This window comes from Microcaecilia unicolor, chromosome 8, assembly GCF_901765095.1.
Source record: "Microcaecilia unicolor chromosome 8, aMicUni1.1, whole genome shotgun sequence".
NCBI lineage: Eukaryota > Metazoa > Chordata > Amphibia > Gymnophiona > Siphonopidae > Microcaecilia > Microcaecilia unicolor.
In genome coordinates this window covers 64,384,377-64,411,895 of record NC_044038.1, presented here as the reverse complement: position 1 = coordinate 64,411,895, position 27,519 = coordinate 64,384,377, and the positions used below count along the sequence as shown (strand labels likewise).

The window sequence follows — 27,519 nt, the reverse complement described above, 5'->3', positions numbered from 1 at the left end:
GACCAAAGCATGGTGGAAATCACTGGCGCTGAAAAACCCCGCTTAGCTAAACAGGCTCGTTCAAGAGCCAAGCCGTAAGACAAAATCGAGCCGGGTCTGGATGTGAAACTGGCCCTTGTACCAGCACAGTCTTGTGAACTGGAAGCCGAAGAGGAGACTCAACCGACAGACGTTGCAGATCCGCGTACCAAGGACGTCGAGGCCAGTCTGGTGCCACCAAAATTACCGGTCCTCCGTGTTCCTCGATCCTCTGTAGGAAACGACCTATTAGCGGCCAAGGAGGAAACGTATAAAGAAGGTCGGAGGGCCACTGCTGCAACAGAGCGTCTACCCCTGCCGCTCTTGCATCCCTTCGGCGACTGAAGAATTGAGGGACTTTTGAGTTGAGAATGGTGGCGAAAAGATCTAGAACTGGAGTGCCCCAGTGCTCCACTATCAACTGAAACGCTTGAGCGCTGAGAGCCCATTCTCCTGGATCGAGAGTGTGGCGACTGAGAAAGTCGGCTTGAACATTCTCCACTCTTGCTACATGCGATGCTGCAATGGCCGTGAGGTGAACCTCCGCCCACGCGAGGAGACTCTCCGCCTCCCGACACAAGAGATGGCATCTCGTTCCGCCCTGGCGGTTGGTATAGGCCACTGCCGAGGCGTTGTCCGAAAGAACTCGCACCGCTTTGCCTACCAGGAAATAACTGAAGTGCTGCAGAGCTAACCGGATCGCCCTGGTCTCCAAAAAGTTGATTGATTGAACTGCTTCCAGTTGAGACCAGAGACCCTGGGTCCATCTGCCTAGGCAATGAGCTCCCCAGCCTCGGAGACTGGCATCAGTCATTAACAGTATCCACCGAGATTCCAAAGGCATTCCTACAGTGAGATTTTTTATCCGTAGCCACCAAAATAGAGAGCTGCGTTCTCGGTTGCGGAGAAGCAATCGCATCAGAAGCGAATCCCTCTGAGAGGACCACCGGGATAGAAGGGACCACTGAAGAGGCCTCATATGAACCCTGGCTCAGGGCACTACCTCTATAGTGGCTGCCATGGAACCGAGAATCTGAAGATAATCTCAAGCACACGGACACTGTTGCTGAAGTAAACCCCGTATCTGAGACCGGAGCTTTAGAATCCTGACCTGCGGCAGAAAGACTTGGCCCCGTGCCATGTCGAAGGTGACGTCCAAATATTCCAGAGACTGGGATGGAACTAACCGACTCTTGGCTACATTTACCACCCAACCTAGGGACTGCAAGAACGCCATCACCCGGCCTGTGACGCGACAACTCTCCTGATAAGACTTCGCTCTGATTAACCAGTCGTCCAGGTATTGATGAACGAGAATCCCTTCTTTTCTGAGGGCCGCGGCCACCACGACCATAACTTTGGTAAAAGTGTGTGGAGCTGTCGTTAGACCAAAGGGCAGAGTGCGAAACTGGTAATGTTGACCTAGAATCGCAAAACGCAAAACTTTGTGGTGAGCTGGACGAATAGGAATATGCAAATAGGCCTCAGTGAGATCCAAGGCTGTCAAATACTCTCCCTGGCGCACTGCCACTATGACTGATCGCAGGGTCTCCATACGAAAGCTTGTGACTCTGAGAGCGCGACTGACAGCCTTGAGATCTAAAATAGGGCAAAAAGAGCCTTCCTTCTTGGGAACTACAAAGTAAATGGAATACCGGCCTTGCTTGTACTCGGAAGGAGGGACTGGAGAGATAGTCTGAAGATCTAAGAGCCTCTGTAGAGTGTCTCGAACCGTCCTCGCCTTGAGAGGAGAGCGGCAGGGAGACTCCAGAAAGGCGTCTGAAATAGGCCTTGCGAACTCTAAGGCATAACCGTCTCGAATAACTTCCAAGACCCACTGATCTGAAGTGATGTGGGCCCACCTCTGATAGAACTGCGAAAGACAAGCTCCGACAGGGACCAGAGGAGAGGCCCTCGCACCTTCATTGGGTAGGATGGGTCTGGGATCGAAAACCTGCGTTGGAGAAGCCTGCTCCTCTGCGAGAACCCCAAAAGGACTGAGTTCTATTGAAAAAACGACACCTCTGAGGTTGAAAACCCCAACCAGCCTCAAACCTACGAAAACCTCTCACTGAAGCCCTACCAAACAAAGAACCTCGACGGGACAGACGAGGCCTATCTTGCGGTAGGCAAGGAACTTTAGCATCTCCTAAAGAATTAACCAATTTATCTAATTCTTCTCCAAACAAGAAAGAACCTTTAAAAGGAAACTTGCTCAACTTCGACTTGGAGGCCGCGTCCGCCGACCAACCTTTTAACCACAGAGATCGGCGAGCAGCGACTCCCAACGCCAAAGACTTAGAAGATGCTCGCAGCAAATCATACAGAGCATCAGCCAGAAAAGCCGCCCCAGTCTCAATCTTAGCTACTTCTACATCACTAGCTTGAAGATCATCCGAACTCCTGTCCAGGACTCTCTCTGCCCACCTAAAACATGCTCTAGCCACTAAGGAACCACAAATGGCAGCCTGCACTGCCAAGGAAGAAACATCAAAACTATTCCTGAGCAGAGAATCCAGCCTTCTGTCCTGAACATCACGAAGGGCCGTTCCTCCATCTACGAGAACTATATTACGCTTAGTAACCGCCGATTCCACTGCATCCACGACCGGCACCTTAAGCATAGCTCTATCCGCTTCTGGAACCGGATAGAGACGAGACATAGATCTGGTCGGACGAAAAGCCGCATCTGGGACCTCCCATTACGCTTTAATAACATCCCAAATGTCCTGATGCATGGGAAAAGTTTTGGCAGCGGATTTAGAACCCTTAATCAAGAAGTCTACCTTACGGGTTTCTGAAACTGGCGGGAGATCCTGAAAGTTCAAAGTAGAGGAGACCATAGAAATGAGCTCCTGCAAGTCATCCTTATGGAAAATTCTAGCCACTGAAGGATCTTCCCCCTGGGCAAAAGATGTAGACTCCGGATCTGCAGAGGAGGGCTCATCCCAGATATTTTCTGCAAAATCTTCCTCCTCTTTCAAATAGGGCATCTCCTGATCACACCAAAAATCTCCATACAAATCACCTTCCCTAAATTTTTTGGGAGGTGGAGGAACAGGTCTGACAGAGTCTCCTGACCCAGCTCCTGCATCGCCTTTCTGCATCAAAAAAGCCTGGTACATCTGGAGCACAAACTCAGGAGGAAAACCCCCTGCCTGAGTAGGCCCAGCTTGCACCAGAGCTCCTGAAATAAACGAATTAGAATTGGAGACATTTAGGGCCGAAGTCTGTGCACACGATGGCGAAACCGGAGCAGGAACCAAAATGGCCGCCGTCCGCGCCAAAATCGCTGGAGCGGCCTCCGGAGGCGCGCCTGACCCTTCAGTAACTGCTGAAACCGACCGCGACGGCGAGGAACTCTGAACTGACAACGGAGCTCCCGAAGTTGAAGGCAAAGAAGAACCTGACGCTCCCCCCGGCGCAGTACAGTACTTACAGGAGCCGGAAGAAGAAAGCCCCCGACACTGGCAGACAGCGCATAGTTTAAGCTTTTCAGACATGGCGGCGACGCACGTACGCGATTCGCACCTAAAAACTTTTTTCTCTTCTCTTTTTAAGCAAGGCTCCGTCCGTCTAACAAAATAGCGCTAAAAAAGAATAAACCCCCGAAAACGGAAGGTAAGAGCAACAAGACAAAACTTCCCTCTTCTGTAGATTATTAGTCTCCACCCCCCCCCCCCCCCCGTTCTTTTCAATCAGCTGAGCAGCTACACCACACAAACACCCACACCAAGAATCAGAGCTGCCTGCTCGTTAAAACAATGGAGAAGCTCTGCTTCAGTCTTGTTTTGTTTTTTTTAACTGGCTGCCTCTCCCAAAGGTAAATCCCCTTTGCTAGTCAAAAGAGGAACCCTTCCCTTAGAAATTCATGAATAGAAGGGAGGTGGGGAGGAAGAGGGGGAGGGACCCGGGACACCCGAGTGTAGCACCCCTGAGGCTAAGCTAATAAAGCTGAAAATTCCTAACAAGCCTCAAAAGAATTCCTGTGGCACAGAGAAAGACGAAACAACAGAATAAAAGACTATAACTTAAGAAAGAGAGACTAATGGGCTCACTTCCTACCGGCTGGGAGACTGAGAAAATACTGGGGCTAGGGTCACATGACCAGGGCTCTTATTGGCTCGCTACAGTCAGAGTTTTTTCTCAGTCTCCACCTGCTGGAAGGCGTGCACAACCCATCAGTCCAATCCTGGGCCGGTCCGGAGGGATGCTAAGGAAATGAATACTGCACAAAGTCTAGCCAATTCATAGCTGAACAATTTTTAGTAGCAAGGTCCTACATTTTTCTTAGGTTACACCTACTAAATTGTTCATCTGAACAGTGCATTTCACAAACACAAAACAAAGTGAGTCACATAATAAATCAGACCCCAGCAGGTTACTAGAGTGAGACCCAAGGCGCCCTAGTATTTACCGTAATATTGATTGTATCATACAGTCCTTGGGCTCTGGCTGTCCCTCCAAGAACAGCCTGGGCAATTGAAATATGAAGATCCGAGTGAATATCTGCTCCTTCTCGCTTGTAGATGGGGCTTCTCTGAACCTAAAGAGAAAAGAATTTAAGTTGCTTATACACCTCCAACAGGAAAATGGTTGTATTCTGCAATAATCCTGAGTGAGACAGACCCATGAGAGGGAGCAGGAGTCATATGTATGAGGTGGGTGAAGACTTCCACAAATACCCCTGCAGTTTTTCCCTGTATGCCTGTATTTATGTGTAAGTGTGATTTGTTTATTTGTGCACTTATATTGAAATGAGTCATCATGCATCCCCTTGTTTTAATTGGGCTAATGTATGGTGGTATACTGCACCCAACCTTCCCACAGAAAAACACCAATTGGCTTGGAATAATCCTTTACGTCATAATATAACCCTTGTCTGACTATCAGTAGACTGTACAAATTGTGAAGAGGGGAAATGTAACCCCGTACTTATTACCTTTAAAGGGGGCATACGAAGGGATTAACCGCACCTTCGGTATTGGAATAGAAGCCACCAACACGGATCCTGTTGGTTGCTTTCGTGTGATGGTCACTTACCCTCAAATATCCAATGCTGGTTCACTACCTCAAATTTCAGAAGCAAAGATTCCTATTAAGCTCCTTAATGTAACTAGCCTTAGGGAAACTTTTATTCTTGAGACTGGTTTCGGTGAAGCTAATGTGTGGCTAGACTGGATTCGGTATACTATCCGGAGTTTAAACGTATCTGATTGTTATGTTTGTTCTGCTTCTCGCCCTGAGCCTCAGGCAGTCTCTTTTGCCTTAAATTTTGTAAATGATTACAATGGAACCATGTGAATGTTAAAATTGCTCCAGGGTTCCAGTAAACCTACTGAACCACAATGCCTTTCTCTCAGCCTACTGTTCCCTGATTTACCTAAGGGAGCGAAAACACCCCCAGTATTCAGACCACCAGTCCCCTAGGTCAATTTTTGAGACCTGTCTAACCCGAGAAAAAGTTCTGAATCCTTCCTTAGTTGGTAACCTTTCACTATGTAACTCTACCTTAACCTCTACCTTGACTTTTCTGACTTTTCCCGTCCTCGGGCAGACATATGGTGGTATTGTGGAACCAAAACTTTATACTCAACGCTGCCCACCAATTGGCAGGGCAAATGTGGTCTAGTCCAATTAGTAATTCCACTTTCCATAGTAACCCAATCAACTGATAATCCAGTTCTTTCTACAAAGAAGCGAGAAATCCCTGGTTCCATTGATGACAGAATTTATATTGACTCTATAGGTGTACCAATGGGGGTGCCAGATGAATTCAAGGCCCGCAACCAAATTGCTGTAGGTTTTGAATCCTCTTTGTTTTGGTGCTAACAAAAATGTTGATTGGATTAACTATCTACTATAATAAAAAGCGCCTCCAACGTTCTGAAGCTGACTCCGTGGCAGTGAAGGGTTTCAAGGGTTCATGCTGCCTGCTGTATCCATCTCCTGTCCTGACGTTTGCGTGCTTCCTGGTTCGTCACAAGCAGCAGTGACCAATCACTGGAAGCGAACGCTGCAGAGTTGCCAGGCAAAGAAACACGACGTCACACGCATGAGGGTGTCGTCGTCCCTCCCTTCCAGTTCCAGCACCCCTCCCTCCGAATTTTAAAAGTCATCTTCACTTACCAAGTTGGGGTTACGGCGGCCGTCAGCAGCAGTAAAAGGCGTGCAGGCTCGGCCCTTCTCTCTCTCTCAGCTCTGGTCCTGCCCTCATTTCCTGTTTCCGCAAGGGCGGGACCAGAGCTGAGAGAGAGAGAAGGGCCGAGCCTGCGCGCCTTTTACCGCTGCTACCGGCTGCCGTAACCCCGACTTGGTAAGAGAAGATGACTTCTAAAATTCGGAGGGAGGGGTGCTGAAACTGGAAGGGAGGGACCCTGAAACTCAGAGAGAGGATGTAATACCTGGGATTGAAGGTCAGCTGGGGATGGAATGAGTGGAATGTTTTGGCTGTAATTATGTGTTGATATTCTCTGTTATGGGAAACAGGGAAACAGGCTAGTTGTTTAAGGGATGCCAGCACCTCTGGGAAAGGCACCTTCAGCTTGTGCAAGTCTGGGAAAGGTACCTCTGTTTCACACTATAAAAGAGGGTGGAGCACTGACCTTCTTTAGAAGCTTGCCTGAACATAAGGGACGCCTGGTTCAGTGATGTCCCTGCAATCTCTGAGGAAGAGCTAGTGCTTCCCTGGTGGTCTTCCCAGATGCTGACTGAATTGCGGGTGCTGTAAGTATCTTGGTGTATGTGTTCACATATGTATCACCAATAAAAGCGATATACCGCATATTGTGTCTGGTGGCTTTTGTGTTGTCATAAGCACAGCGCCCCCTAGTGTTACAATTTGGCGTAGTCGGCAGGATATCGCATTGTTGTTACGGTGATTACATTTGTGAATATATACTTGTTTTATTGTTTTATTGTTTTGTGAATATGTTGAAGAAAGGGAAGAAGAGCAAATCTCATCAGGAGGCTGTGCAGGCACAGCTTCCGCAGCTGTTTGCAATTCCTGGATGGGATAAATACCCATATCAGGCATTGGCAACAGAATGGGCGACAGATACGGGGTTGAGTGAGAATTGGGAGGTATGTTTAGGAGAGGGAACGTGTGAGGATGTGTTGAAATGTTTACAAAATGCCCCTGTGGTTAAAGGGAAAGAGTTAAGAACTGTGGGTCGGAGAGGGTGGATTTTGTTGTCGGCATATCGCCTGATGCACCAGCAGAATCTGTTATTACAACAGAAGCTGTTGGAATCACAGGCTGAGATTCTGACATTGAAAAGCGACTTGGTAATGTCACAGTGTCAGGGCAAATTGATGATAGATAAGTGTACGGGGTACCAGCAAATTGCTGAGCGGGCGGCGGTGCGAGTAGCGCAGTATAAGTATCGGAAAAGGAGAGGGCGTGTGAGTAAGGTAAAGGTTGCAAAGGTGATGGCTACTGCCACACAGAATCCTAACGGATGGGATCTTGAGACGTGGGATGGGGATATCTGGTCTTCCACACCCGAGAGTGAGTCAGGGGGTGAGGAAAGTGCTGCTCCGGAAATGAAGCCGATAATTCTGCGACGAGCACAGTTGGGTGGGGCAGCGCCAGTGCGCATGGATTTAGCAGAAGACTATACGCAACAAGAAATTCTCAATATCATGCAGCAATTCCAGCAGCGTCCAAATGAATCCCTTATTGCTTGGTGTGTAAGGCTGCATGATACTGGGGCAATGGGGATACGGATGGACAATGAGGACTGTTTGAAATTTATACCTTTATCTCGAGATGCTATAATTCAAAGTGCATTTCGGGAACATAGTTTAGCAATGCCTGATGGGAATGGGTCAGAGGCTACTACTCTGATTGAGTTAGTGGGAACAGGGTGTCGTAGAAAGTAATACCAAAAAAGCTGTGACCCTAGGATATAAATTCTACGTACAAGTGAGTGGAGTTGCTATGGGGGCTACATTTGCCCCCTCCATTGCAAATCTTTTTATGTCGGAATTTGAGAGGGAATGGATCGAATACTCCCCCTTCTCTGAAGCCATCATTACATGGTGGCGTTACATTGATGATGTTTTTATGCTTTGGGGAGGTTCCTCTGTAGAACTAATCAACTTTATGACGTGGCTTAATAGCTGCAACAACAATATCCAGTTCACAGAGCAACATTCTACTGAATCGATCCATTTCTTAGATGTAGAAGTGAAATTGATGTGTGATCATTTTGTCACTAAAGTCTACAGGAAAAGCACGGATAGGAACACATTTCTCCACAGTTCGAGTTGTCATCCTAAACATTTGAAGAACAGTTTACCTTTTTCTCAAATGCTGAGATTGAGACGTATCTGTACAGATTTTTCCATTTTCAAACAACAAGCCAAGAGATTAATGAATGATTTAGCTGATAGAGGTTATTCTAAATCTATACTTCATAAAGCATATCAGAGAGCTAAATCCAATAATAGAGAATTACTATTGACTACTACCACAAAAGATAAAGGCAATGATGAAACATGCACCATGGTTATGCAATATAATGAAGACAGCCCTGTTTTAGCAAGATTAATCAAAAACAGATGGGACATTGTACAAACGATTCCTGCCTTTAGTAACAGCAATTTACGGATTGCCTATGCCAGGCGTAACAACATCAAAGAGATAATTAGCCCAGCAGATTTGAAATCTGGGTTAAAACAAGACACAAAACGGTTGCATGGCCACTTTAAATGTGGTCTTTGCTCAATTTGCTCCATCACTAAACAAACTAAACAAATATACATTTCAAGGACTGAAAAACTTTATGTTCTCCGTAGCTTCACTAATTGCTTATCAGACCATGTTGTTTATGTAATTAGTTGCCCTTGCGAGAAACTATATGTTGGGATGACTACCAGGACTTTAAAAGTCAGAATATTGGAACATCGTTCCAATATTCGAAGACAAGCCATCAAAGAGCCTTTAGTAGCCCATTGTATGGATAAAAATCACAGATTTGAAGATCTCCAATGTTATGCGATAGACAAAATAGTCGCTTTAAACAGAGGGGGAGACCGTAAATTGAAATTACAGAGAAGAGAGGCTCAGTGGATTTTTGATCTTAATTCAATAGAACCTAATGGCCTCAACAGTTCTATCAATTGGTACGTCTTTTATTAAGTTTATTAGCCAATTTTCTTTATTTACTCAGCAACTGAGCTTCACTAGCCGATTGAAAATCTTATAAATGTCAGCTGACATATCGACGCTGAGACGCCATTTTTGTAAGAATTGGTGCTCCCACAAGCTGTAAGCCGTTTCAAGTGTCTATGCCTTGTGCGTTCCATACATTTCAGGTTCTCTGTTGTTTAAGTTATATCTCTCATTTTTTATAGAATCACAGTATCGTGTTTCCACACTCTGTTCCTGAGGAAGCCCTGTTGGAAGGGTGAAACGGCAGCGGCCCCCGTCGGACATTAAGATAAGAGTGTTTTCATTTGGACTTTAAGATATGAGAGTTTTCATTCACTTTGTTCTTAACTTCTTTAAAGTTGCCCTTAAGCAATGCAACACTGGAAGTTAATGGTGTGATTATCTTGAACCGTAATCTTTATGCTTGGTAAATTAAGATAAAACAATAAAAACAAGCATATTTGTTTAATAAATCAGTGGAGTTTTTTACCCTATGATAGAATCTGGGCGTGAGTTACCTGTGACTTCAGTAACCCCACTCTAAACCTTAGATAAATTTTGGTCTTAGGTTTCTGAGGGTTTTTCTCCACATTTAAGCACATTTTTTAAACAACTATTTTTTGCTCTAGGGTCACAGCTTTTTTGGTATTACATTACAAACTTTAGACTCTAGCTAATACTGCAACATTGCAATTCTGTCGTAGAAAGTACCCTTTAGAATCAGATTGGCCTGGGGATGACAAGCCTTGGTATACTTTGAAAGATTGTATCCAGCGATTAAAGGAAGAGGCAATGAAAGTGTGTATTGTCACAGGACAGATGGATACACTTACCCAAGTGCCTATGTCAGCGGCAATTAGAAACAAAGTAATTAAAGGGTCTCCTCCAATGTATAAACAAGTTATTTTGACACTGTTGATGAATGAAACAGATAACCCGTTGGAGGGCATTATGGATAAAATCGAGCAATTAGGAGATTTGGGGGATTGGAGTCTGAAGCTGACAGATAGGAAAAATAATGAGGGGCAGAGAATTGGGGAAGGGCAGAAGGGGCAAGGTTCAGAGGTAGAGCGAGTATCTCGTAAGGATATGTTTGCCGCTCTACTACAAGCGGGGGTGGCTCGGGAGAAAATAGATGGAATTCCCACTGGAGAGTTATGGCAGCAATATAAAAAATTAGGATTGGATAAGAGAGGGATGAAACCGGTTCGGAAAACCCGGACAGTGGGAAAAGAAAAACTTCCTTCAGCCCCACCTGTGGAGGGTCCGGACTATTCAGATTTGTATCATGAGGTCCGTACTCTCCTGCAGAGAATGACACTTCCATCTACTACTACTCTGCCCCCATCTAAAGCAGAAACCAATCCGTTTAGAGAGGATTGACTAGTACGGGGATGCAATGTAAAAATTGATCTGCGTCCCTATATTGATGTTGTAATACAATGGAGTCCGGGAAATTTTCTTTTTTTTTTTAACCATTTATTTTATTATTTTCATATATAAAGTTGACAATATATAACACATTGCTAATACATCATAATTGCTAGCCAAACCATCTTGAACACTCTCATTTATCCTATAACATGGCTATTCCCCCCCAGTCCCTCCTCCCTCCCTCCCCCCCTCTCCCTGATAAGCAACAAACTTATTCTTTCCCATTTTTCCCTATATTCCTTATTGATCAGAGAGCTGATGTGAGGCTTTCCATTGTTCATATGGCTTCCAAATTTTTTGGTGTTGTACTAGTCGACCAGTTCGTAATGCTGTAAGCTTTGACATCAGGTTGACATAGTCTAGCTTCTGCAAAACTTTTCCAAGACCAGGTAATGACGGTTGTTTCCATGCTGCTGCCAGGATCAATTTGCTTGCCACAAATACCTGTCCTGCGAATCGATGTACTGGGTTCTGGACCCCCTCAGGTTTAAAGTGCAGCAAACAATGCTCCATCCTTAGTGGGTATGTCACTCCAGTGACATCTTTTATAAATTTCAGTATCTCTATCCAGTAAGCCTGAGCATGTTTACAGGTCCACCAAATATGGAACATGTCCCCTGTTGTATTACATTGTCGCCAGCATGTAGCTGAGCCAGTTCGAAACATCTTTACCAATCGATGGGGGGTATAGTACCAGCAGTATAATATTTTGTGTCCACTTTCAATCATGGCACTAGAAATCGATACCTTAAGTAAAGACCTAAGTGCTAATTTCCACTGTGGGGGCGTGTATGTTACCCCCAGGGCCTCCTCCCATTTTGCCAAATAATGCTCTATCGGATTAGAGTATGCCAGTAGCGCTCCATACAGCCTGGAAATACTTCCTCTACCTCCTCCTTTCATCATTCCCCTTTCTATTCCAGTGTCAGCTAGGCTTAACTCCCCTTTTGCTCTTCGGGTTATAAAATCCCGCACCTGGTAATATTGGAACGCCTGTAAGTGGGATAGCCCATATTCTCTATGGAGTTCTTCTAATGTTACTGTTTTGTCATCCTCCCACATTTGTCCCAATGTACACAGTCCCATATCCTCCCAAGTAAGGTAGGCCTTATCTTGCCTGCCTGGTCCAAAGTGGGGAGCAAATCTAAGGTACATATGCCGAAAATATCTACGCCCTGGAAAGAATTGTTCTCGAACTTTACACCAAATTTGTAGGGGCCATCGTATCAAAGGTGGACATTTTTTAATTAGCACTTCCAGCTCCTGTTTAGCCAGCCATGGTATAGCCTTTAGTGGAAATGGTGCCATCCAGCCTTGCTCCATCTGTATTCCCAGTTTTTCCGTGTCTGTAAACCACGCCGTCAATGTTCTAAGATTCGCAGCCAGAAAATATGTGGCAAACGATGGGACCCCCATCCCCCCTTTTTCTCTGGGCTGATATAGAACTTCCCGTCTGACTCGCGGGGGTCTTTTTTTCCAGATAAAGGAAAATATTCTTCTCTGGAGGCCTCGAAAAAAGCTATCAGGGATGGAGATCGGTAGTGCTATAAAAAGATATAACATTCTCGGGAGTATCACCATCTTAACCGCATTTATCCTTCCCACCCAAGACAATTGCAAACCTTCCCATCTCTCCAAGTCCCGAAAAAGCTGTCGTGTCATCTCGGGGAAATTGACCTGAAACAATTCATCAATGTGTTTTGGAATATTAATCCCCAGGTACCGAACATATTTCGGCGCCCAACGGAATGGGGCAGTCTGCTGTAATTGGGATCTCTGTTCTGGGGGAATGTTTATATCTAGCACCTCAGATTTATCTAAATTGATTTTGAATCCTGAGACCTCTCCATATGCAGATAGTATCTCCAGTATTCTCGGGAATGAGGTCATGGGGTCCCGCAACATAAGCAGAACATCGTCAGCAAAAAGGAGAGCTCGAGTTTCCACTCCTCCTAATCGCGGCCCCTTGACATCTGGATGTGATCTAAGTTTCATTGCCAGTGGCTCTATCACTATTGCAAATAACAGGGGGGACAGTGCACACCCCTGTCGTGTCCCTCTATATAGGCGAAATGGCTCTGAGAGTCTTCCGTTTATTCGGAGTGAGGCCTGTGGAGTCTTATAGATCAACTGGAGCCAATGAAGCAGTCGCCCTGTGAACCCCATTCTGTCCAGTACTCCAAACAAAAATGGCCAACTCACCCTATCAAACGCTTTTTCAGCGTCCAGTGATAGAATACATAGGGGAGACTGTGTGTCTCGCGCATGGAAGACTACATGCAGAGCTCTCCGTATGTTATCGAATGTCTGTCTGCCATGCACGAAACCTGCCTGATCTTGATGAATTAATAAGGGCAGGTATTTCTGCATCCGTATAGCCAAGATCTTAGTAAAGATCTTATAATCTATCCCTAAAAGTGAAATTGGCCTGTAGGATCCGCACAATTGAGGGTCTTTCCCTACTTTATGAATAACCGTTATGTTGGCTAGATCCCATGTTGGCGGTAGTCCCGAGCCTGAGTCTATCGAGTGGAGTACCTTTAGCAGCATTGGGGCCAAGAGCTTCCCAAATCGTTTATAAAATTTATTTGTGAATCCATCAGGACCCGGGGCCTTTCCCATCGGGAGCCTCTGGATAACATATGTAATCTCTTCCAATGTGATAGGTTGTGAGAGCGTCTGACTTGCGCTAGTTTCCAGTCTGGGAAGCTCAATGTCCTCTAAATATTGTTTTATCTCTGCTGGCGCTATCTCTGCCCCACCCGCATATAGCCTCTTATAATATTCTCTGAACGCCGACTCGATATAGTCAGTTTCTGTGTGAATCCCTCCTCCTTCATCCCTCAGACTCGCGATTATATTGCGAGTTGCTTGCTGTTTTAATTTGAAAGCTAAAAGTCTACTAGCTTTATTCCCAAATTCATAATGTATCTGCTGTGCTTTTTGAAGGTCTTCTGCCAAATCTGCCAGCTCCAACTCACACACTTGGGTCCGGAGCCGGTGTATTTTATCTCTAATTAACTGTTCATTCCCTCCTCCTCCCTGATGAAGTCTAGCTTCCTCCTGTTCTAATTGTCTTCTAATGTTTGTTTCCTTGGACATCTTTTGTTTCCTAACATGTGTCTTTAGTGCAATTAGATGGCCTCTCATTACCGCCTTAAATCCCTCCCAAACCATAATAGGCGACACTTCTCCTGTATCGTTAAATTGAATATATTCTTTAATCTTATTTTCTATATTTAATACATTAATCGGGTCTTGTAGGAGCGTATCATCTAGTCGCCACCCTCTTTTTCCCACCGGTGCTGTGGGCAACACTAGCTGCATAAGAATAGGGGAGTGGTCTGACCAGGTTCTAGGTAGTATTTGATGAGATCCCATCATTCCCGCCACAGACGCCTCCCCTAACCAAAAATCTATCCGAGAGAATGATTGGTGTACTGTGGAATAGTATGTATAGCTACGTTCTCGGGGATTTACCTGCCGCCACAGGTCTATTAGATGCCAATGGTTGATAAATTCTTGTAGTCTTGTTCTATCCCGATGGCCATACCGTATAGCATCTGAAGAGTTATCCAAGTGGGACTGTAAAGTAAGATTGAAATCCCCCCCCACTATTAGGGAACCCTCTATATGTTGTTGAAGTAGTTTATCTATCTCAGCTAAGAATCCCTCTTGTTGGGTATTGGGGCCATAAACGTTCACTAGTGTATAGACCCGTCCTGTTAAAGAAACAACTACCAGAAGGTATCTGCCTCCCTTATCTCTAATTACTTTTTGTATATTCCATGGCTTGTCTCCCGTGAATGCCATCAGCACTCCTCTACTCTTTGTATTGGCCCCGTTAGAGGCAAAGAATATGTGCGGGAATTTTTTATGACGACATAAGTATTCATATTTGGGCAGCAGATGGGTCTCCTGTACTAGGACCACATCCGCGCGTAGACGTAGCATTTCCCTAAACAGGAGCTGTCGCTTTCTGGGGATATTTAGGCCTCTGGTATTAAGCAGCAGGAGCTTAAGATCTAGCATTTTTCATCCACATATATCTCTATATAATATATTGATGTTTTATCTAATTCCACCCTCTGTCCTTCTTTCCTAGTCCCAGATTGTTGTGTTTCCTCCTCAGCTCTCACCCAACTCTCTTTCCTCCTCCACCGTGCATTACCCTCCCTCCCCTCTTCCCTCCCACCCCCCTGCCTATTAATGCTGCCCCTGTGCATCACAAAGGGCATCTAAGGAAGAAGTGTTGGTTGAATGTACACTTTACTGTGTCATCACAGGATCACATAGGTGCTGTTGATCAATGCCCCATGCCCTCTCTTTTTGGGCCCCATATCTTGATAATATAACAGTATAACAGTTTAACAGTTCAACTATACAACAAAGTCACTCACGGACATGAAATGCAACCTCTTAACATACTTCACCCTAATTCTCAGTAGGGTCAGACATGTCTTTTGCTTTTCCACCAAACTTTGGTCCAAAGGGTTTCTTCCCTGCTTTCTCCTTTCATCTGTCGGTCCTCTGCAGGGCAAAGTTCCCTTTTTATGGCACTGTGGTGGCCGACTTTTGGCGTTGCAGGCGCTTCTGGCCTTTACCCACTCGTTGCCATTTTGGTGGCAGCCCCCTCGATGGACCACGTTTTACCGCCCCCACCGAGGAGGACGCCCCCGCCATGTCCTCCACTGGCAAGATCTCACTCGCTTCTACGAGTGTTCGGATTTGGTGCATTTTTCCCTCCTTGTAGAAGACCAGTGCAAAAGGGTGTCTCCATTTATATCGGATTCCCAATTCCTGTAGTCGTCTGGTCACAGGTTTCAGGTCTGCCCTTCGCTTTAATGTAGTTGCAGCTAGGTCTTGGTATATTTCTACTGCGTAGGAGTCCCATTTAAAGTTTGGGGTCTGCCGTGCCGCTTTTGCCACTTGTTCCTTCAGTTTGTAATCCCGAAAGCAGACAATTATATCTTTAGGTAAATTCGCTCGTGGGGACCCCAACGCTCGATGGGCCCTTTCCAGGAGAATCGATGCCGGTTCCATTGTAGTGCCCCCCGTTGCCAGCAGGTCACTCACCAGTCTCTGTATAGTGTCCTCGCAGTCCAGATATGCAGGGGAATCCGGTAATCCTCGAAAGCGCAGATTGCTTCTGCGGCTTCGGTTCTCAAGGTCCTCCAGTTTGTCTAAAATCTGCTGCTGCGCCTGCTGGCTCTCAGTGGTGCGCTGCTCTAGGGTCTCTATCGATTCAGAGTGGGCATCTAATCGGGTCTCTGCTTCCTCAATTCTGGTGCCAAGCTCCCTTATTTCGCCCTTTAATTCAGCCCCCATATTGAGTAATTCACTCCGCATGGCTTTAAGATCAGACCTTATTTCTTGTAGCCATTTCTGCCACTCAGGTCCCATCTCCTCTTCTGTCCCCTCTTGATCTGCACCTGACTCAGGGTCTGTTCCAGGCAGCTGTTCGGTGCGGGGCAAAATCGTCGCCTGTTGTGGGCGATTTGATTGCACGGTCGCCATTTTGTTTTTACTTCGCGGTGTCGACGAGTAAGCAAAGCGGGAGAGATCGATCTTTTCCAACTCTCCCTGCATTCGATTCTCACGCTGTCTCCTTCACCTGCACCTCCGCTCTTAATGGGCCGCTACTCCGTTCGCGGATCGGGCTTTTTATCGTTTTTTCCCCATGTGTGACACGGAGCTCCGCTTTCAGGCAACCATGTCACCCGGTGACGTCACTTCCTCCTGAGTCCGGGAAATTTTCAACAAGTACGAGCTTTGATAGATACTGGAGCAGAAGCAACGATTATAGCTGGTAACCCTTCTAAGTTTAAAGGACCAAAGTGTAATATTGTAGGACTAGGGGGGAAGAGTATTCCTGCAGTGGAAACACAATTGGCTATGCAAATTGGGGATTTACAGCTCCAAAAGTATGCTGTAATGATTACGCCAGTGCCAGAATATATAATTGGTATGGATATTCTGAGAGGTTTAAAACTTACTATTGAAGGGGGAAGTTGGCAATTTGGAACGTCTCCCGCAGTTCCCCGGCGTTTGAAGTATATTTCCACTTATACTATTCACGCAGTATTAGTGGGAAAAATTGTTGATGAGCCTCTCACTTTACCAGCCACCACTCAATTAGTTGCACAAAAGCAATATCGGATTCCTGGTGGTATTGCAGAAATTACGCGAACAATACAGGAATTACAAGAGATAGGGGTTATTGTCCCAGTTACTACCAAATGGAATAATCCAGTATGGCCAGTGAAGAAATCTGATGGATCCTGGCGGATGACAGTAGATTACCGTCAATTGAATAAGGTTACACCCCCGTTGCATGCTGCAGTCCCCCACATTGTAACTTTAATTGAGAACATACAAAATAGAAAAGGAAAATGGTATGCAGTGATAGATTTAGCAAATGCCTTCTTTACAATAGCCTTAAAAGAGGAATTTTGGGAGCAATTTGCATTTACGTGGCAGGGAAGGCAGTACACTTTTACACGGTTGCCACAGGGATGGTTGAACAACCTGGTTACCTACATGGAAACAGAATGATTGGTATATTCATACTAAACTGGTTTGGGGATCACAGTTATGGCAAGAAATTAGTGAATTTTTGCAATCTACTTCTGCCTATGTCTGTCATGTTGATGCACATGTTTCCCCTATAACCTCTGATCATATTTTTAATCAGACAGCAGATTCCTTAGCTACTATTCACACGAATGTCATCTCTGGAACAGATGATTCTACTATTCATCAGGGTGAAGAAGAGACCGGTATTGCAAGCTGGGCACATCAAAAATGTGGACATCTCGGAGAGCAAGCCACCTATCACTGGGCGCGGCAGCGTGGGTTAGCATTGTCTCTTTCTACCATTAAAAATGTTATTGCTCAACATTTATTTGTCAACATTTGACTAAACGCCCTATACCACACCCAGTCAAAGGTACACTTGCTCGAGGTAAGTTACCTGGCCAAATTTGGCAACTAGATTATATTGGCCCTTTACCAATTTCGCAGGGATGTCAATATGTCTGTGTTGCCGTGGATACTTATTCAGGATTTTTGCTAGTCCACCCTTGTCGTAGAGCTACAGCTCAGCAGACTATTGTTCTTTTGGAATCCATATGTAGACATTATGGCGTTCCACTGCAAATTCAAAGTGATAATGGCTCTCATTTCAAAAATCATCCTGTTACTGCCTTTTGCGCCCAATTTAACATTGAATGGGTTTTCCATATTCCCTATTATCCACAAGCTGCTGGTCTTGTGGAACGTATGAACGGTCTGTTGAAAACACAGATCCGGAAATTAACTCCTACTCACACTCTTGCGCAATGGCGCAAATATTTGTACCCAGCAGTTACTATCCTCAATAATCGTCCAATAGGGGAGAGTGAAACACCATTGATGCGTATGTTGACTCCCCATCTTCAAGTCTTGCCCAGTACACATGTCACCCTGGGAGTTAAGCTCTTACATCCGAAAGCTGTTATACCGCTCCGTCATACGATTGACGCTGCTGGTTTTGATCTTGTAGCCCTCTTTGACACTCTTTGTGCGTCCCGAGTGGTGACAAAATTTCCAGCCGGGTTTGCTTTATCTCTCCCAGCTGGCCATTATGCTCAGATTGTGGCCCGTTCCAGTTGGGCTCTTCGTGGCTTACTTCCTGTGGGAGGTGTCATTGACAGAGATTATCAGGGGGAGGTCATAGTCCTTCTGATGAATCACACTGAGGAGGATGTAATGGTGCAGGCTGGGGATAGGATAGCACAATTATTGATAATTCCTGTCAATTCCTCCTCTTTTACTCAAATTTCTGATTTTGTGGGAGTCACTGAGCGAGGTACACAGGGGTTTGGATCTACTGGGAGGGGTGTGGGTGGTCGGGTATGGCATCAGGACCCTGCACACCCAGGTCCTCCTCAACCTGCTGAAATTATAGCCCGAGGGGAGGACAATACTGTTACAGTAGTTCAGCCAGGACAACAGAGTTGGACGAATGTTCCTGCTGATCATTGTTATTTAAGGGAATAGGATTTATATGTGTTTCTCTATTTCTTTTTCTTTCAGGGCATACTGTTTCTCTGTTTGGGTTGGGAACTCGATGCCCGTACTCCCGGCGAGCGGGTGCTGGGAGTGACCTCGCGTGTCCACTATTGGTGGAGCAACAAAAATAACTCAACCTTACAGCAAGATAATTATACATGTCATACTGCATGTCCGGTATTGAGCGTAACTGCTTCCCAAGCTGTGTTTCATAAAACTGAACAGCGCTTTGTAGTTGTTTCATCCAGTTTTGTGAATGTGACTATCCATAATGCTACGTCCTGGGTTATGTGCATCCAGCCTATGGGATTCCGGGACCAGATATGGAGACTATGGAATCGGACACGCAAAATGCAGTTCCTCCAAACTTGTAACAGCTCTATAGTAAATATTACTTTGAATCGAACTGCTGAATGGATTTTCACTAATGCTACACCAATTGCAAACCGTTTTACACCCTGGATGGACTTCTTGCATGTGTTGCTTGCTGTTAGTAATATGACTAATCCTGCTCCACTGTCACGCATTCCCACTACATGCAAAAACATGTCTATGCAGTATAGAAAGACAGTATTAACTTACAATGTTACATTTCCACACTTGCCTCGCTGTACTAGGATACGGCGAGCATGGTATGATACTATTTTGGGGGGTGCGGGAACTGGACTGGGAATTCTGAATACTGTAGATACAGATACTCTGTTTAGTAAACTACACTATCTAGGTAAGGACTTGCATACTGAACTGAATATTTTAGCCAATTGGTTACCTGCCATTCCAGGAACAGGACAATTAATGGTGCCTGCGATAGCAGACATTAATAATTTATTAGCCCAAACTTTTAAGTTTGAAAATTATACTGACACTACTTTGACAAAAGCATTGAATTATACTTGGTGTTCATTACAGACGTTGTACGCTTTGCATCAGCGGGACAGAGTCCAGATGGCTCTACAATTGGGGATGCATACCCAGTTGCAGACCCTTTTCGCTGGATATATTCCGGTTGATGAGTGGTTGTTCCCACATTCAGAGAGTACAGTCTGTACTGATCGATTCTGTACAGGGGTTTTATCTTCATATAAGATTTTCCATACTCATATAGTATGTAAGTATTATATATCTCCAGTATTAGTGAATGTTTCTGGTATCGTAACCTTTTGGGCCCCGCATATGAATGGGGAGTATATAACTGTTTATAATGAGACATATAAATTGGATATGTGTAATGAGCAGGGAAATCGCATGATTTGTCCTTTCCAGCCACCACAATTTGAACCTTGCTTATCCCCACGTTTTGGGGAATGCACATTTACTGTTTTCCCTGCCAACTATGAGTTCTTTGTAGAAATTAGTCCGCGGACATTATGTATTTCCACTGCTAATTTCACAACTTTGTCAAATAATACCTTCCTGACCGATCTGTCAGGAGTCAGTTCCTGTTTTACTAGCATATCAGTATTTTGGTGGAAAGGACAAAAATATGTATTATATCCGGAGTTATTTAATTCTGCTTTCATACAGTACAATTATACCTTCTTTACGGAGCCAATTTTAGCTGTAAATTATAGTAAGTTGACCCACATGTTGCATATATCCTCTCTTATTAATGAGTATATTCAAGGTGTGAATCACACCTTAAGAGTCATGCAAGTAGATGCTCAATTTGACAATCACACTGTTCGTATAGTGGCGGAAAATATTCAAAGTAAATTACATCATAATTGGTGGGATCCATTATTGGGACATTCTCCTAGTGCAGATGCTTTCCTAAAATGGATCACTCATCCTTTACTTGTAGTACTATTAGTTAGCATCCTGCTAGTGATTTGGAATTGTATTTTGACTTGTAAAATTTGGAAACGACCTACGGTGGTCCATAATACTATGTATACTTCTGTCTCCTCATAAGCAGAGAATATCAAGGGGTGGAATGTAATACCTGGGATTGAAGGTCAGCTGGGGATGGAATGAGTGGAATGTTTTGGCTGTAATTATGTGTTGATATTCTCTGTTATGGGAAACAGGGAAACAGGCTAGTTGTTTAAGGGATGCCAGCACCTCTGGGAAAGGCACCTTCAGCTTGTGCAAGTCTGGGAAAGGCACCTCTGTTTCACACTATAAAAGAGGGTGGAGCACTGACCTTCTTTAGAAGCTTGCCTGAACATAAGGGACGCCTGGTTCAGTGATGTCCCTGCAATCTCTGAGGAAGAGCTAGTGCTTCCCTGGTGGTCTTCCCAGATGCTGACTGAATTGCAGGTGCTGTAAGTATCTTGGTGTATGTGTTCACATATGTATCACCAATAAAAGCGATATACCGCATATTGTGTCTGGTGGCTTTTGTGTTGTCATAAGCACAGCGCCCCCTAGTGTTACAGAGGAGGACCCTGAAACTCGGAGAGAGGGAGGGAGGGGGGACCCTGAAACTCTGTCCCCTGGAACTCTGAGGGAGGGAGGGAGGGGACGACCCTGGAACTCAGAGGGGGGACGACGACCCTGGAACCGAGAGAGAGGGGGGGGGGACCCTGGAACTCGGAAGGAGCAAGGGAGGAGACAACCCTGGAACTCGGAGGGAGGGACGACCCTGGAACTCGGAGGGAGGGAGGGGATCACGACCCTGGAACTGGGAGGAAGGGAGGGGGACCCATGGCACACATTCTCACACACACACTCTCTCTCTCTCTCACAGACACACTCGCACCCAGTCTCACTCTCTGTCACACACACTCGCACATTCACTCTCTCTCTCACACACAGTCACTCACACACACTCTCTCAAACATAACTCGGACCCAGTCTCACTCTGTCACACACACTCGCACATTCACTCTCTCACACACACTCTCTCAAACATACACACTCCGAGGAAAACCTTGCTAGCGCCCATTTCATTTGTGTCAGAAACAGGCCTTTTTTACTAGTATATTTATTATAACCAACAGCGTTTTATTAATGACACCAGAGATCCAGTTAAAGGTATCGCTGCCCAACTGGACGCCACAAGTCGGATGGCTTGGGAGAACCGCACTGGCGAAAGAAGGTGGAGTTTGTATTATGTTAAAAGGACAATGTTGTACATGTATTCCTAATAATACTGCACGTGATGGGACTATAACTAAGGCCTTGCAAGGACTTACTACCTTAGCTGATGAGCTTGCTGAGAATTCTGGTATAGACATCACCTGGACTGGATGAATGGATAATATTTTTGGGAAATGGAAAACTTTTATAGTATCTAGTTTAACCACAATGTTAATAGTTATTGCTGTATTTGTACTTCTTGGTTGTTGTGTAATACCTTGCATTAGGAGTTTAGTGCAACAATTAATTGAAACTGCTTTAAGAAAGAAAGAACCAATGGGACATGAATATGTTCTATATGAAAGACTACATAATGACGCAGAGGTTTAAAATGTTGAAGATAATGTTTAAATTTCTTGCGATTTCTTTTATTCTGCATCATTGTCCTCCTCTAGGATTATTCAGATGGGGAGGCATTGTAAGTAACGTAAGGCCCGGGGAAGGTTAAAAGAAGGGCAATATATATATCTCACTATAACCACTTTGTCTTGTTATATATAACCCAATACTATACAGTTAGCATGAATTTTGACTCATACCTACTCCCTAACCGTAACAACGTGACTAAGATTTAGACACTTGTGCAGGAAACTGAAAATCGCCCTTTAGTGCTCATGAGGTCGTATGCCATGACGGGTAAAGACAGGAACCGGATTCTCATTCTGCTAAGGGAATCTGAGTAGCCTGCAACCCAAGCCAGCCTGCGGCCGGAGCACTAACACAGAATATGTAAACTAAATTAACAAAATAAAGGCGAGACACGTCCTAGGTGCAGGACTAGGCTGTGATTTATGTTTTCTGTAACACCAAGGTCACAAACCTAATATAAATGAAGTCCTTATTACAAGGCCTTCAAGGGGGGAGATGAAGAATTATGAGCATAAGTTATGCATTATGGAATGGGTTAAAAGGTCAGAGATTGATAAAGTCTATGACTGGAGTCTGTCCGAGATGTATGACTCTGAAGTCTGCCAGAGACTGACGAGCTTGCATGACTTTGGGATTTATGATCTCTAGAATTTATGACACCCTTAGGGGGCAGGCAAGCGGGCCTGGGAAGGAGACTAATGTAAACAGAAGAAGGTTGTTTCAACAGCTTAAGAAAACCAGATGTTGGTTAATCTGTGAGAAGGACATTTTGCAGAAAGAGTCATGTAAATCATTGTTTGAAACAAACTATATAAGCTGCTGTCTCAGAAGAATATTTCGGAGATATAGACAGAAAACATCTTGTTATGTTACTGTGTTGATCTCTCATGAGAAACTATTATATTTGCTAAGTAGCTATGGTTTCTTTTACTTCTTCCATGTTGAGAATGGCTGGCTCATGCTAATTTGGGAGGGCATACAAGCAGCCTAAAAACAGATTCACCTTGGTTAAAGGCAGAAAATACATTTTTAAAATAAATAAAAATTTAAATCAAATCAGAACCTACCCTCGCCTAGGCTACATTGTCATGAGCATTTATTCACAAATACCCATGGTTTGCCCTCCATCGTCCACCCCTTTCCTGTTTAGCCCAGCCACTGCAATGGCAGCTTTTCCCAGGTGCCAGAATGTAAACGGCAGCTTTTCCCAGGTTCCAGAATGTAAACAACTCTAGAATCCAGTACAAAGGAATGCATGCCAAATGTCCCCACTAGACGTCTCAGTTGAGCACTCACATACATATCATCCTGTTCAGGGCTATAAATGAGAGAATAACACAGTAACAAAGTTTGTCCCCCATCCCCATGGGCACTGTCCTCATCTGCAGAAGCCTCAAACACTTACGATTTTATATTTAAACTAGTAAAAAAAGGCCCGTTTCCAAAACCAATGAAACGGGCGCTAGCATGTGGGTTTTTTTTTGTGTGTGTGTGTGTGTATGTGTCACAGAGTTATTTTGTGTGTGTGTGAGTGTGAGTGTGTGAGGGTGCAGTGTGTGTGCAGGTTGTTGATGTGTGTCTTTTTTTGTTTTGTTTTTTGCTTGGGGGTTGGGGGATGTGCTGTGCTGGCAAAGTGGGTTGGATTGGTGTGTGGCTTTGAGGGTGTGTTTCTGTTGTATTGTGTGTGTGTGTGTCTGTCAAGGAGGTTTGTGGAGGGGGGTCTTTCTGTTGGTGAAATGTAAATGTGGTTGTAGGGGGGTCAGCCTTTGTTGAGTGTTGTTTTTTTTTTGTGTTGTGCTTAGGCAGCAGTGTTGTTTTAGATGGGCGGAAGGTAGAGGAGCACATTCTTTGTCTGTCGGTATTTTTTGGCCATTTCAGGGCTGCTGTAGGGGAATGCTGGAAGAGAAATGTGCTGTTGGAAGCAGCGCCATCTTTTTCCATTGGGCTGGGGTTCTGGGCATCCTGGAGGTGGGTGACGGCTTGCCTGAGGACGGGGATGGTTGTTTTAAGTTGGCGGAAGGGAGAAGAGCACGGTCTCGGGCCGTCGGGGGGGTGATCCGGTATGTTTGGTCCATTTCAGGCCGGCTGCAGGGGAATGCTGGAACATTTATGCGTTGCAGGAATCAGCGCCGTCTTTTTCCGGGTGCTCGGGGAATCCCCGAGGTGGGAGACAGCTTGCCTGAGGCTGGGGATGGTTGGGCACGTCCTTGGCCGCTTCGGCAAAAGGGGAAGAGGAAGGGGGTGGGGAGTTACCTGCAGCTGCCTGAGAAACCATGTATTCTTTGTTTGTTTTGTATTATTAGTTTGCATTTCTGATGAAGAAAGAGTGGATGCCTTTCGAATGATGGAGATGGTGCGTCGGTGTGCGGTTGTTTTGTTAGTTTGGCAGCCAGTCTCCAGCGATTCCTAGGCAGGGAAGGAGTACTCCTCCCCCTTCCTTGGTCGCTGTTTGCTGCTGGCTGGTTCGCGGGTAATCCTTCCAGCTGGGCCGCAGCTTGTCCTGTTCGCCCACGTCCCAGATGGTGACGGGCGCGTTGTTTTCCGGCTCCTCTGACTCCATGTCAAGCGATCCCAAATATAGTCCGTGCTATAGGCCCTATGGCACTCTTCAGTACTGGCATTAGGCATTTAAAATCCCCCCCGGTCTATTTTTGCACATACCCACAGCAGGAATATTCTTCTCTCGTTCCAGCGGTGGTTCTGTGCTCTCCGTGCTGCACAGATAATGAGCCATTCTGCTGGGGAATGCTCCTCCCTTATTGTCACGTAGTTTCCTCTGATTGGTCCGTCTTACGTTGCCTAGTGTTGCCTGGGAACGGTGTGATGGTCCTTTGCGTTTCAGAATGTTGAGGGTGTTTTTTCTGATTGGTCTGTCATGCGAGGGTGGGGCAGAGAGACATGGTCAGTGTTGTGGCTTCACCACCATGAATCCATGAACCCTTCAGTGAATGACTGAGTGACTTCAGAACGTTGTCTTCAGAATGTTGAGGGTGAGTTTTATTATAATAGATATTTGTATTAAAGTATAAAAAGGAACAATATTCTGTGCAACTGTTGCTTATAAATCACCTATAATAACCACCCCCACCCTCTACCCTTCCAACCCCAACAACAGCTGACTTCTACTACCCCAAGGAACCCTAATCCACCCTATTAAAATGTCCAGGGGTACAAAATACAACCTGTTCTGTATGCCCTAGCACAGGAAAAATATGCACTATGAAGCACTGTTATCATTTTTTAATCTGTGGATGAATAATAAGTCATTGACAATCCCAGGATTCAGTCTAGCTCTCCTGTCTTCCACAGTCCTTTCTGCAATATGTCTTCTCAGAAGATGTGATGGTAGCAGGAATGCACCGGATCCCCCATGCAAATTCTGCCAGTTGTGGCCAGCACTTTTGCTTGTTTTCCAAAAAATGAGAACACTGTTGTCTGCATCACTCGAACATAAATAACTGTCCAATTCATTAACAGCCTTCAAAGTAGAGAATGACACAGGGATAAAGTTTGTCCCCATCCCCATGGGCTCTGTCCCTGCCCCCACATCATTCTCTACTATAAATGCTAGTAAGCGCTAACAGAGGCAAGGCTCTGGAATCAACTAAGTCTCCCATATGCTAGAAGTGTACATGTTTAGTCTTATGTAGAAAGATTGTTACTTCAGGTATTCTCTCTCCACTGGCAAACGACTAGAAATAGAAATCCTGGGTCCTCGCTCAACGAAGGGGTTCTCAACTTGGTCCTTGGGAAACACCTAGCCAGTCGGGTTTTCAGAATACCCAGAATGAATATGCATGAGATTCATTTGCATGCACTGCCCCATTTTATGCAATCTTTCATGCACAGTCATTGCAGATATCATGAAAACACAACTGACCGGGTGGCCTCTGAAGACTGGGTTGAAAACCACCACTCTATTCAATCTTTGCATGTTTAGCATACAAAGGATCACTTTACAGAATGAGTGTGGCGTCCGGCTTACACAGAATTAAAAACAGTTGTTGGCAAAGCAATTGGCTGATGTTGTCAGCAAGGTGCAAGACAGTTATCCAAAACATTCTTCAGGGACGAGTAGGAACAGAACAGGCACTCTTATGAAGTAATACTGAGAGAAGATGAAGCCTGTAAGCTTTATGTTTAAGTGAACATTACTTGCTGGGAAATTTGGTGGTTTAATACTTGGGATACATGAGATGGAGAAATTAGACCTTATTTGATAATTTTCTTTCCTCAAGTCTCTCCAGACCAGTCCAGAAGCGCAGGATTACCTTCTCCTATCAGCAGATGGAGATTAAGAACCACTGATTTGATAACATCACTCCATTACAGGGCCCTGTGTGGTACACAGCCAAGTCAGTACTTTCTTAACAAAACAATGAATTTATTTATTTGGTTCACTTGTGTCCCACATTTTCCCAGCTTATGCAGGCTCAATGTGGCTAACAAAGTTACTAGAAAATTACATAATACAACAGGATAAAATTGTTCCAGAAAAAAGTGTCAAATACAAGTACAGAAGCAGATGAAATAAGAGAATATGGATGGGAATACAGGAGCAACAAAGGGAAGCAGACAGAAGGTAAAAAGCGGGAAAACAAACAAAACAGAAAAAAAAGGGTTTTAAAGAGCATTGTGGGCTGCAGGGTAGGCTTTATTGAACACCCATCTCAAGACCACAGACACAACCACTAACATTAGAAACAACCTTGAACTCCCCCTGGGTGGGTTCAGGGCTCTCCTTCCTCATCATGCCTCCAACTAGTCCAGGCATGTGACAAGTATCAAAAGCAGAATTTACATACGGCAGGCCATAGAAAACCTGCCAACAGCCCCAAAGGCTGTGTCTGTTGAGCCTGCACATCCAGCCTATAATGTCTGATAAAGGAACACAGCAATGATCAGGTGGCAGCTCTGCAAATGTCCGGAATAAATCAGTCTATGCTCTGCCTGGGCAGAATGCACTTTTTATTTTATTTAACTTTAGTATTTATGGAAAAATTAGTTCTCACCTGATAATGTTTTTTCAATTAGTCCCAACAGATCAATCCAGAGCCTTGCGGGTTATGTTCCTCTACCAGTAGGTGGAGATAGAGAGAACCTCCAAGGTTTGCTATATGTGGTCCTGCGCAGCCATCTCAACCTCAGTATGAACAGTACCAAAGCAGTGGAAAAAGAAAAACTCTCAGAAGACAAAACTCTCCTGCCTCCCGCAAAGACAGAAATAACCTCAACCGCCTAAACAGGTGAGACAGCAACGGAAATCCCACAATTGCTATATAACCGTAACCATATACATTCTTTTTTTTTTTTTTTTTAAGGAATCAAAGGAAAACACCGACAGTTGGAACCCCCCCCCCCAAAAAAAAAAAAAAAACGAAACCGAACTCTCGTATCGGCCAAATAAA

At 44.9% G+C, this 27,519-nt stretch overlaps 1 protein-coding gene across 3 annotated transcripts in view; it reads right to left on the bottom strand.

Moving 5' to 3' along the window:
- Positions 1 to 27,519, bottom strand: part of DNAJA3 (DnaJ heat shock protein family (Hsp40) member A3) — a 197,092-nt gene that overhangs the window by 102,257 nt on the left and 67,316 nt on the right. For all 3 annotated transcript variants that reach the window (XM_030212294.1, XM_030212295.1, XM_030212296.1), the window contains exon 8: positions 4,436 to 4,564. In XM_030212294.1, the coding sequence (XP_030068154.1) occupies positions 4,436 to 4,564 (129 nt within the window). The remainder of the gene's footprint in view (positions 1 to 4,435; positions 4,565 to 27,519) is intronic.